This window comes from Scyliorhinus canicula, chromosome 1 (genome assembly GCF_902713615.1).
Source record: "Scyliorhinus canicula chromosome 1, sScyCan1.1, whole genome shotgun sequence".
Classification (NCBI taxonomy): Eukaryota; Metazoa; Chordata; class Chondrichthyes; order Carcharhiniformes; family Scyliorhinidae; genus Scyliorhinus; species Scyliorhinus canicula.
In genome coordinates, this window is record NC_052146.1 from 109100211 (window position 1) to 109112798 (window position 12588).

Sequence of the window (12588 nt, forward strand, 5' to 3'; positions counted from 1 at the left end):
GGGTTACCAATCCTCCAGGATTGGCCTAGAGGCTCCAGAAATTGAAGATCAATCTCTAAGACACTGCTGTGTACAACACTGGAGAAAAATCTTAGGGACATTAAAACAGATAATTTTAGTAACATTTCTCTTTACCAGATATAAAGATATTGAAAAAAAAAGACTGGCTGACGTCAAGCATCTTGGGTAATGCATTTTTTTGCTTTCCAATAGGTGCAGGAAGGCTGTGCGTCACAATGATGGATTGTTGGCCGACTAGTGGTTGGAGTGTGGGGGAAGGTCATGTGGTGAAATATCCAGGAATACATTTAATCACAGCTGGCAACCTTACCCTAGAAAAATTTGGGGATCCAGTTTGGAAATCACTGGGCAACACTTTACCAAACTTCCAAAATGCAAAACCAGGCAGATATAGGTCTGCAAATGTAAGGCAACATTGTTTTCCTTTATTCTTTCATGTGAGCGTTGCAGGTAATGCCTGCATTGCTCAGAGTCAACCAAATTGCTGAGGGTCTAGAGTCTCGTGGAGGACTGACTAAGGGGGGCAGGTTCCCTTCCCTAAAGGGCATTCGTCAACCAGGTGGGTTTTGAACAACAGAGTCACCATCATTGATCACAGTAAGAAGTCTTACAACACCAGGTTAAAGTCCAACATGTTTGTTTCAAACACCAGCTTTCGGAGCGCAGCTCCTTCCTCAGGTGCGGTGCTCCGAAAGCTGGTGTTTGAAACAAACATGTTGGACTTTAGCCTGGTGTTGTAAGACTTCTTACTGTGCTCACCCTAGTCCAACGCTGGCATCTCCACATCATGCCTACCATCATTGATGATTCGCTTCCAATTCCAGCTTGTCTTAAGAGAATTCAAATTCCACCGGTGGGATTTGAGGCAATGTGTCCAGGCAGCAGCCTGGGTTGCTAGATTACCAGCCCAGTGATAATACCAGTATGCCCCTGTCAGGGCGAGGGGGGAGAGGGCTAAATTATCTTTTGAGCTGTGGCCTGTAGGTGTCTCAGTGACCACAGCTTGGACAGCTAGGATGGGGAAAGTGCTAATTAAACGTTCTGGAGTCTGAGCCTGATGTGTTTCTGCCCGGGCCAAGAGACGGACAGAACAGATGAGCAATTTTCCAATGTTTTATTTAGTAATGGAAGGAAGTTTTGCGTGACCCTGTATCATGACTCAATACCCACGCCCCCCGGATTGAGGGAAAGGGTCACATCCTTTTGTTGCTTACGTGGTGGCAGAGCGATGGGCGGGAAATGAAAAAAAAAGACAGCTCGTCCATTCAGTAAGTGTACGATGACGAGTTGTAACTAAACACACTCGCATGGAGCATGGCTAAGGGAGAAGGCGGAGAGACCTACAACGCTGCGGCCAGTTTTCTACAACCCAAGGCAATAACGCCGGACGAGAAGAGACTGAAACAGGTAAAATCAAGGGGGGGGGGGGGGGGGGGGGGTTGTAAAACCAACTTAGTAAGATCACCCCCCGCTAAAAAAAAGAAAGTTAGAATAAGTGACAAGGTACTGTACTTTGGAGCGACATCCTCTCAATGAAAAGTACATTATTTTAGTGCGGGGATTTTGTTTTTTGTTGTTGGGTGTATTTTTGAAAGAGGCAGAATTGTCTCTGAATGTCGCTGGGTTCGGCCCCCACGCTGTCCAAATTGCTTTCTCTTTCTCCTTCAAAGCACCAGTCAGTCCTGCAGTGCAGAATACAAGCCAGACTGAAGTGTTTTAGCCGGCCAAGTCGGTTTGAGGAAACACAGAGATCGACTCCATTGCTTCATAGAGTGTAAATCACACCGTGAAGTAAACTCGCCGTTTGTTGAGCTAAATTATGTGTTAGATAGGAAGCAAATTCCAAGCCCTGAATGTCAATTGGAAAGGGTCTGGTGAGGAAGGGGTAAGATAAAGGTTACGCGAAAATGAAGGAGGAAAGTGTTCGAAAAACTCTGATTAAAAAGGGAATTTGGGAGGTGTGTGTGTGGGGTGTAGGGGGATGGGGGGGGGGGGGGTGTGGGGATGGGGGGGGGGGTAGGGGGAGTGTGTGGGGATGGGGGGGGGGGTAGGGGGAGTGTGTGGGGAGCAGGGGGTAGGGGGAGTGTGTGGGGAGCAGGGGGTGTGTGTGGGGTGTACGGGGGGTGGGGGTGTGTGCGGGGTGTAGGGGGGTGGGGGTGTGTGTGGGGTGTAGGGGGTGGGGGTGTGTGTGGGGTGTATGGGGGTGGGGGTGTGTGTGGGGGTGGGGGTGTGTGTAGGGGAGCAGGGGGGGTAGGGGGGGGTGTAGGGGGGATGGGGGTGTGTGTGGGGAGTACGAGGGGTGGGTGTGTGTGTGGGGAGTAGGGGGGGTGGGTGTGTGTGTGGGGTGTAGGGGGAATGGGGGTGTGTGTGGGAAGTACGGGGGGTGGGGGGGTGTGGGGAGTAGGGGGTTGTGTGTATGTGTGGGGGGGTGTGTGTGTGGTGGGAGGGCGGGTGTGTGAGGCGGGTAGGTGTGTGTGGGAGCTGGGTTGTTGTGTGTGGGGAGGGGGTTGTTGTGTGTGGGGAGGGGTTTGTTGTGTATGTGTGGGGGGAGGGGGTTGTGTGTGTGTGTGGGGAGGGGTGTGTGTGTGTGTGGGGAGGGGGTTGTGTGTGTGTGGGGAGGGGGTTGTATGTGTGGGGAGGGGTTTGTGTGTGTGTTTGTGGGGAGGGGTTGATTTTGGTTGAGGAGTCACTGGGGGTTAAACTAATGTTGTTCACATTCGGGAACGAGGACTAGTGACCCCCCTGGGTCCCTTTGTCGTGTGTTCATTGCGAAATCTCTTGAGTTTGGCTCTTTGAATAGCCTGTTATTTCGAGGTGTGTGTGTAGGGGTGTCTGGCCATTCGCTCCCCAACCGACTGGCCTCCACTCTCAAACTGTTCACACAGTGTCACCGCGATCATTGCAAACTGTTTTTTCATTCCCCGTGTCTTGCCAATTCACACTATGTCCCCTGTCGGTAGACCAATCCAGCCGATTAACCCCATGCGTGTGGCTGAGCTTCTCCTATATTTTAATTGTGTAACTATGTGTTCAAAGTTAGTCACGGGACCTGCCCCGCCTCGACATGTACATGAGTCTGATACTGGAGGCCATGTCACAGGGTGAGACATGTGGAGTTCCGGGGGACCCCAGAAGAGATCCTTTTGGCAGAGGTCCCCCAGCACCTCTGAGGGAAGTGCGAGCGGAACTAACCAACTGCCTCAGATAAAACTCCGGCAGATCTGAAATAACAGCAGAGGTGAAATGATTGACCTTTCTTCAAATTCCCTGTACCTGGGTACACCTAAAAATAATAAAATCCAATTCCTGAGGAGGGAACCTCCAGAGACAGCAATTTTGCTCAATTACCTTATCTCTGGTTATAAAACCAGATATCTCTGGTTATAAATCAGTCACTGATTTATTCCTGGATCTAAAATAAGATGTAAATTTTTCTACACACCTCGGGTCATTATGATGCTTTTCAAACCACCCACCTGCTCCTGTTAAATGCATATCGGAGATATTCGAGTCAATAATGTAGTTTTTTTAGTCCAGGTCGATTCCCCTGCCAATTTCTCCAATCCCTCTGTCATGTCACACTTTCAGACCCCACCCTCCTTTGGAGATTTCCTCCCAGAAAATCTGGTTAGATCCCAAAGCAAAGTACAAGGTTGTGTTTTTGAGCCTGGAGCAACTGAACTGGTGTCTGTGTTTTCTGAAATAAACTCTACTCATCTTTTTTTTTTAAATGTTGAATGCAACTGGCCCGAATTAAGAATGCTGCCACTTTGAGCAGCAGTGGGTTTGCTGCCACATTGAAAATGAAGCATTATAACAGGGGATTCTATTCTAACTGAGGTTCTTAGCAATTTTACCTTCGGCCCATTGAGTCTGACCCGACTCTTAGAACATAGAACATTACAGCGCAGTACAGGCCCTTCGGCCCTCGATGTTGCGCCGACCTGTGAAACCCCTCTTAAGCCCATCTACACTATTCCCTTATCGTCCATATGTCTATCCAATAACCATTTGAATGCGTTTAGTGTTGGCGAGTCCACTACTGTTGCAGGCAGGGCAGTCCACTTGGAAAGAGCACCCTGCTTAAGTCGACACCGCCACCCTACACCCATAACCAGCAACACTACCCAACCCCTTTGGACACTAAGGGCAATTTATCATGGCCAGTCCACCTAACCTGCACATCTTTGGACTGTGGGAGGAACCAGAGCTCCCGGAGGAAACCCACGCAGGCACAGGGAGAACTTGCAGGCTCCACACAGCCAGTAACCCCAAGCCGGGAATCGAACCGGGAACCCTGGAGCTGTGAAGCGACAGTGCTAACCATTGTGCTACCGTGCCGCACTTGCCAAGTTATTCTTCATCGGTGATTGTTGGCAGGGTATTTGACGAAGGAGGGCATCCCATTCTCACTTGGCATCTACATTTTACAGCACCTGTCACTAAATAGCAAGCAGGAGCAGAAATCCTTGCTACTTTCACCCCCTCTCTAATATCATTTGGACCTTGCCATCCACTTTCACAGATGAGCATTTGTCAATCTCCTACAAACAAGACAAACTAACAATTGAACCATCGGTTTTCAGGTCTGTGTAATTCAGTGTAAATACACTATGTGGTGCTGAAGATTCTGCTTTAGGAGAACGCAATGCTGTGGTGTAATCTCTTGATTCAGATCAGCGTAGAATTCAGTACATTGCTTACACCTTTATTTTGCACCTTGCCATATTAATGACAGGATGAGTTTATAATGTAGTGAATACATCACAGAATGATTTGTTAATTACTAGTTAGTATGTGGACAGAGCAAGTACAAATAGTCTACAGGACTGAATGTACTAGCTGAGACCAGGTAACATTGCGCACACTGGGTAACAAACCTGCACTTTTGTTTCTTGCAGTTAGACCAGGTGTTGGCAATTCCAGGTAGAGCTAATTTTATTTTTTTTTAACTTGTTAGAACCGTAGAATTCCTACAGTGAAGAAGGAGGCCATTCGAGTCTGCACCAATCCTCTGAAAGAGCAGCTTACCTCGGTTCTCTCCCCCGAGGGGAATTACCCAAGGCCTGAATTGAGCCCGGTCCCTGGCACAATGCGAACCATTGTGCCGCCCTTGTTCTTGAGCATTATTACATTGAGAATATCCTGTGTTCCTTAAAGTAGAACAGATATCATACACATTAATTATTTGGGGGAACATGGGCTGAAACCAGACATTTTATGTGTAATAGTTCTACTATCCATAGGATCCCTACAGTGTTGTCTGTGCTGATAGAACGTGGAGTTAATAGCTGCTAACAACACCTGAACTGGTATCAACCGTTCTGTATCTTGTCAGTAAATGGGATGAAAACTCAGCCCAAAAAGTGATGACTCGTGTTCTTTTTAAAACATATTTCACTCTTTTCTTTCAGAGGGCAGTGAGAAAGAATCTATCAGTCTGCAATAAGCTATGTTATGCTATTGGCGGAGCACCCTACCAGATAACCGGATGTGCCATTGGATTTTTCTTACAAATTTACCTCCTGGATGTAGCACAGGTAAACCCAGCTGATTCAGTAATATTGATATGCATTGTTTTCATCCAAAAATTAGTCCAGGTTAATGATTACTGACTGAAATGAGAAGTGTGATGTTAAATAGCCAGTGTTCACATTCCTAATATTGGTTATCACTGGGAAATAGTGCGAGACAGACCATAGGTGATTTTATCTCAAACACCTAATGAATTTTGTCGATTGTTAGGATTTTCAAATCTTGTGAATGGAATTGCCCACGAGTTTGGGCCAGTGCATTATTTATCACCAAAATTGCTGTTATTTCTGTGTGGCAAAATTGAAGTTTGTATGAGTTAAAAACTTACAGAATTAATAATTGCAATTCCATAATTTAGTTACTGTGGAAAATGTTTTTCGGAATTGATACATAACTCCATTCCGCTAGCATAGTTGAAAATATTTCTGCACGGGAATGCTAAAAATATTTCAATTAAATCAGCAATTGTCGAGCATCGTTAGCTCTTGTATGCATAATCTGTATTAAATGCTGCCTCTATTGTTCTCCCTCCACCCCCATCTGCAATACAAAGTGTAATTATGCAATTTGACAAAGCATGTATTGGATTTTACCCACAGTCTGTTTTTTTTATCTGGGGAATGGTAAGGGCATTACAGTTGGCCTCAGGACCTAGATTGGCAAGAGAGGAATTGAGGTTCCTATTCTTGATCGCTGTCCAAGAATCTTTCCTGAGAATGAATATGTGTGCAGCTCAACCAGAGGCAGAATCAGCTGGGCTGTGAGGCTTCTATTATTGGCAATACGCATTTTCAAGGCTCACACAAATAACGGCCATGTGATTGGGGTTCCAGAGTGCACTCGGTACTGAAAGACCAGTACCTCAGCATGGAGTTAATTCCACCAGGATATTGGTGAGGATGTGAAAAATAACAGAAGCAATCTTGTCAGTCAAGTTCACCTATTGTATCTCACTAAGATCCTAAGTTAACCCGTGCATTGAATGTCAGCGATAACGTTTAGGCTATTGTGAAATGTCTTCTACATACAAACATTTGTGTTGAAAGGTGCAGGACATTTATCTTCTACCGTATGCCAATTTACCTTTGCACTGCACAAATGAGTAATTTTATTGGCTCAGCTGTGTGTCTACATTTTCTTGTAACTACAGCTTCATCCATCATCTGCATCCTTGATCCTCTTCATTGGCCGAGCCTGGGATGCCGTCACTGATCCATCTATCGGTTTTCTCATAAGCAGAAGTAAATGGACAAGATTCGGGAGACTGTTGCCATGGTAAGGTTTTTGTGATTGAGAGTTTCACATTGTATCTTACTGTTGAGAATCAGCAGGGTGTGGAAGAACCTTTATCTGTGCAAAGTTATTCACTAAATGCAAAACAAGGGACCATACAAGCTTGCGTCTGCATTATTTCTTATTTAATGTTGTCTCGCTCTTCACATTTCAATGCAGATTGTAATGTTATGCCATAAATGTGGCAATGCAGAGTCAAACCTCATTCTCACAATGCCTGGGAACTGACAAAAGCATTGATTATTGGGGGGGTTTACATTCAGAGTTTCAGCTCTGTAGTTCACTACAATAGAGCTACTGTTGCAATCAATGAATGTGAGAAGTTTGCGATAAGAATCTGTGTAAATATAACTGATTTAAAATGTCTTTGCACATGTGTGACTAATGTCATAGACCGCATAACTAAATTCATAGACCACTACCTTTGTATTGCTCCCCGTATTGGAATCACGCTTACAACATTCCTGAACTCCCAATGGAATTGGTACAATTTGAATTTTATGTTTAGAATTAGAAAGTTCTGTTTTTGCAAACACACGGAATTTGTTACTCACCAGGCAATTTAGATAACAGCTTAAAATCCACACTCAGACTACAGTGGAATGGAACTTCTACCAGACAAAGTTTGACCTCTTTGTGACCCTGCCACAGAGCACAGTGAAGGATATTTCAGATATTTGGAGCAGGTATTCCGCGCCAATGGAACACAACAGAGGCAGACTGCAGCGTTGCCTTTGGAGAATTACAGTGGCGCACTCCAAATAGGGCAGGGGGAGGGGGGGCAGGGAGGAGGAGGATGTCCATGGGCCATTTAAGGCCCAAAAGTAAAATATTTAAGGAATTATGACTCACTACAGGGAATGGAGGGGCTGCCTGCTAAAGATAATTGACCACCCCACCCCGCAACCCCAGAATTAACACACTGGATCAATCAGATAGATGAGGATGGGCTGGCTGAAGAAGGGAAAGTTTAGTGAAATTCTTATTGGATCAGAAACACTCCAAACTGTTGCTCTGGCATGGGTGGGTCTGCCCCAGGCCAGAATTACAACTTGATTAAAATGCTTTAGAAACATGACTGTTCTGGGTTCCTTATGTATGTTACAACAATGCTGATATTCCGCTTTCCCTGTCTCTTACCCACCATCCCAGTGGAAGAGGTACAATGAGTCATTTTTTTCAAAAGCCAAGTTTTCTCCTGCTTCTGAAGCTCTCTTCTGAGGAGTCAATGGTAGCCATGATGTGGAGATGCCGGCGTTGGACTGGGGTGAGCACAGTAAGAAGTCTTACAACACCAGGTTAAAGTCCAACAGGTTTGTTTCAAACACGAGCTTTCGGAGCACGGCTCATTCACCTGAAGAAGGAGCCGTGCTCCGAAAGCTCGTGTTTGAAACAAACCTGTTGGACTTTAACCTGGTGTTGTAAGACTTCTTACTGTGCTCTTCTGAGGAGATTGCATGATTCCTAATCAGTGTGTGGGTGTTGCGAATCTTACGACACCACGACCATTTGGGCCAAAACCAATGAATCAGAAGATATTTCCCTGCCCCTCCCTATTCTATCTTTGTCACTGTAATAACATCAATTTTCCCCACTTTGTCTTGGGGTCACTCCATTAAAGTGCAGTTAAATTCTGAGCAAATGCATTCAGTTGTAGTTAATCTTAATGGAAGCCATGATGTGGAGATGCCGGCGTTGGACTGGGGTGAGCACAGTAAGAAGTCTTACAACACCAGGTTAAAGTCCAACAGGTTTGATTCAAACATGAGCTTTCGGAGCACGGCTCCTTCCTCAGGTGATTCCTCAGGTCATTCACCTGAGGAAGGAGCTGCGCTCCGAAAGCTCGTGTTTGAATCAAACCTGTTGGACTTTAACCTGGTGTTGTAAGACTTCTTACAATCTTAATGGAGTGCTAGTCTCTGGGTGGCATCCACAGTTTGGTCTTGAAGCCAGTAATATCATTATCCTATTATCCTGTTGATTTGAAACACCAAATCAGTAACCTGGCAATATTAAGTAGTCCCATGTGCCTAATGCAACAGGTTGACCATCATATCTCACTACTAATCTGGTGATTTTGGGGTGTGGGTCGGAGGTTGTGTATATAAGTCCCATTGCCCCTGTACCCACTGACTTACATTGGCTGTCAGTCCAACAACACCTCAAATTTAAAATTCTCCCATCTACGTTAAAAACCCTCCCTGGCCTGGCTCCTGTTGATCTGTATGTTGAAGGCACTATATAAATGTGAGTTGTTGTTGAGATGTGATTGAATAACATTATTATTGAGGGAGCAAAGTGTTTTCTTGAAGCTTGAAGTACAACATATACATCAAAAACTAGAATGAAAGATTAATAAATGAAAGCGTGCTGCAACATCATGGTCTTCGGAACCCAGAAACAGTCCTGAGCTCTGTTTCTCAGCCCTGGAGGGAAAACCCAGTCCAATATGTATGACAGCAGTAAAAACAGTTTACAGTACCTTTTTTTTTTAGTAATGTTGGCATGTGCACAGGCTGAGAAATAGGTAAGCACTGCTTTACAAATTCTTCCTGCAAACTAATGGCTTCAAGGAGTTAAATGATGGATCCTGTCAGAATATTAATGTGGTTATTTCCTCTGCCTAACGCCTGCTCAATTAGGATTGCTGTTGAAAAGCTTCATCCACAAAACTGCACAACTGCCAATGGAACATTGGCACATTTGGCAATAGGATCTAATTCCTGGCACATGTTCATTGTGCAAACATGAAATACCAGTCACATGGTACAGTTATGTTGCCTCTAATGTGGCCTCTTCCCTGGAGTCGCACTAGAGCTGGACTCCTGTTGAAATAAATTGGCAACTGAAGCTTTTGGTTGACGTGTCTGTGCCTCTCCCCTAGTACCTCAATGTGAACCTTAGTCAATGGTTCCCTTTTTTTGGCCAGGTAAAACAGTGGCAGTTTTGCAGCAGTAAATACACTCTGCTAATTCCCACCAAACTATTAAAACTTTGCTCAGATCCACATAAGCTTTGCGGAACTGTGAATGTTTTAGTCACTTGTATACAGTCAGCACATTTGTTGCATTTGTTATTAATATAAATGCATCATATTAGAGTCTCCGGTTACCCATTCCAGAATTATATTTGGCAACATATCATTAGGAACAGCAATTATAAAATGTCTAGGAGAGATTTGCCCTTTAACAGTGACTGGAGAGGTGTTGATCATTTCTTTGACATAAGGCACCATTGTTAAGCTTTCCAAAGTCAGATTGCAACCGAAGAGTCGTACGACAGCCTGATACGCAGATTAACCAAGTCGCTGCCTCCAGCACCTTCCCAACCGCCCCGGAACACCGCTATATCCCCCCGCAACCCAGAGCTTCTGTTGGACATTGTCAAGATGAGCATTCATGTATCCGTAACAAGCTGAGCCCAGTGGTCCACAATTTTGGCATTCTGGTTCAACCGCCCATCAAACGCTTCGCTATCATCATCTTCTTCAGCCACTAGAACGTTGCTCAATTTTATTCATACCTAGGGCAGCACGGTGGCACAGTGGTTAACACTGCTGCCTCACGGTACCGAGGTCTCAGGTTTGATCCCGGCTCTGGGTCACTGGTTGTGTAGAGTTTGCACATTGTCCCCGTGTTTGTGTGGGTTTCGCTCCCACAACCCAAAGAAGTTCAGGGTAGGTGAATTGGCCTTGCTAAAATTGCTCCTTATTTGGAAAAAAAGAATTGGGTACTCTAAATCCTTACCTCAGTCACCTCACAGCTGAGATCTTCACTCGCCTGGTGTTTACTTTATTGTAATGTTCTCCAAGCTGCCTTCTCTGTTTGCCCCACCTCCACCCTTCACCTAATCCAGAACAATGGGATGACTTTTAAGATCAACATCTATAGGCGCCTTCTGAGCAATTTGTCTGAGAACTTCCAGACGTTAATCCAACTGCCCACACCGTCTGTTCCTCTGACTCCAGAGTTCATCACCCAGACTTGTGCACTCCCCTGTTGGAGATCATTTGAATTATTGCAAACCTCCTCCTCTCAGCAACTCTTGCTTTGAAACCATTCTACCTTGCTATCTCCTGCTCTGCTTTCCAAAACTTGGTAAACCACTGACCATCTGAATATGCCTCTGGCTTTCCACAGAAATCCCTCCATTTTCCTGCTTTAAGTTCATTCTTTTGCCAAAGCATTTGAAGAATTATGTTATGTGAGGAGCATCTCCGAAAGGTGACTTGCAACACAATTGCACGGACGTTTGTAGTAGAGAAGTTATCTTAGTTGGGATCGACTCATCTTGGAAAAGTTTGCCGTTTTCTTTCTTTGGGGCGTGAACCTCGAAGGGAACAATACCTCGCTGCAAACCCCACAAATTCAAGCAACTTCACCCACAAGGACAACATTCTGCATGTGCTTCAATCTCCAATTTGACTATGATAGTTTAAAGCAAACTGTTATTGAATTTTAAGTGATCCCATCACAGCTTGAAAGATTTATGTCTGGAAGGGAAGGAAATACCATGGTTTATCTGAAATTGCAGACGACCGTTTGATGTATTAAGCGTAACAACCCTTGCCAGAAGTTCTAAACAGGCTCTTCATACGTCAGCCCTGCTTTTCAAAGTGTAAAAAGGTCCAGTGTAGTTTACTTACACTAGAATCAATTGAGTTTACTTATGCTAGAACCAATCGAGTTTACTTTGATTTCATTTTTATTGCATTTTGGCTTTTGTATCAAAATTCTGTAATGGAAACATTGAAATATGACACTAGTTTGCTGTTGGATGCATGGTACGACAGGACCGGTAGCTGCCTGCATCTAAATGTTGGAATATTTATTTCAGGTAGCAACTTTCCATGTCTCTCTCAAAGCCAGTTTTTAATATTTCTATGCACAGCCCTTGAAGAGGGCCACTTTGGCAAAGTCCTGCAAATTCTGTTTGTGGCGCTCTAGTATTAATAAAGGTTGGCACCATCTTCCTCAAAAACAAAAAAAAAAGTCGACAAAAGGTAAATCGACCGCTAGATCCTTGAATTTGCATATAACGTAAGCCTCCAATATTATCACATCTCTGGTATTCCCCCACTTTATATTCACAAGTGCAATTGACTGCACTCAGACCAGGTAAGAATAGTGTTAAGTCAGCTTTCAGAGCAGTGTAGGATATATAAATCTCCCCTTTTGTTCTTTCCCTTCTTAGACTTGGAAGTGTTCTGCGTCCAGAGACATGTGAGGCAGATAAAACAAGTGCTTCCGTCTGTTTCTCCAGCTTGTTTCTGCTGGAACAGGAGCCTGTCCCCCAGAGCCTTTAGCTGGAGAGAATCACTCTGCATAAAGCATGGCTGACCAGGAATCTCTCCGGCTTTTATTGCCTGCCATTGGCTTGTTGGAAAGATCCGCAAATTGATAATCACCCAGTTTGACCACGTTAACTGCATTTTCCATGATCATCAAGTCCCAGAATAGGACTTGAACCCAAGGTTTCTGGCTCAGAGGTTGGGATGTGCAACAAGACCTCCCATTGTTTCCCTTATTCCAAATTAAATTTTATTTAACTCCAGAGATCTGCTTAGGTAAAACATATAATTGAGGCTCTTTTGTTTTAGCACTCTTCTGTTGTTTTACAGTCATGTCAAAGGCAATTTCTTTTGATTGCCAGTGAAGATGTGAAATGTCTTAACCTTGTATGTGACGTTAGTGTGCTGAAGGATTACCAAGCACTCTTGCTCTGGACATACACATACGA

The 12588-nt window shown here is 44.6% G+C and overlaps 1 protein-coding gene across 2 annotated transcripts in view; it reads left to right on the top strand.

The window, feature by feature from the left end:
* Positions 1–1176: 1176 nt before the first annotated feature.
* mfsd2ab (major facilitator superfamily domain containing 2ab) overlaps positions 1177–12588 on the top strand; it is a 77565-nt gene continuing 66153 nt past the window's right edge. The window contains exons 1-3 of one of the 2 annotated variants that reach the window (XM_038797301.1): positions 1177–1428; positions 5436–5561; positions 6707–6831. In XM_038797301.1, coding sequence (XP_038653229.1) covers positions 1336–1428; positions 5436–5561; positions 6707–6831 — 344 coding nt within the window. In that variant the 5' untranslated portion in view covers positions 1177–1335. Of the gene's footprint in view, positions 1429–5435; positions 5562–6706; positions 6832–12588 lie in introns of those variants that run through there. The other variant, XM_038797310.1, reaches the window with a different exon arrangement.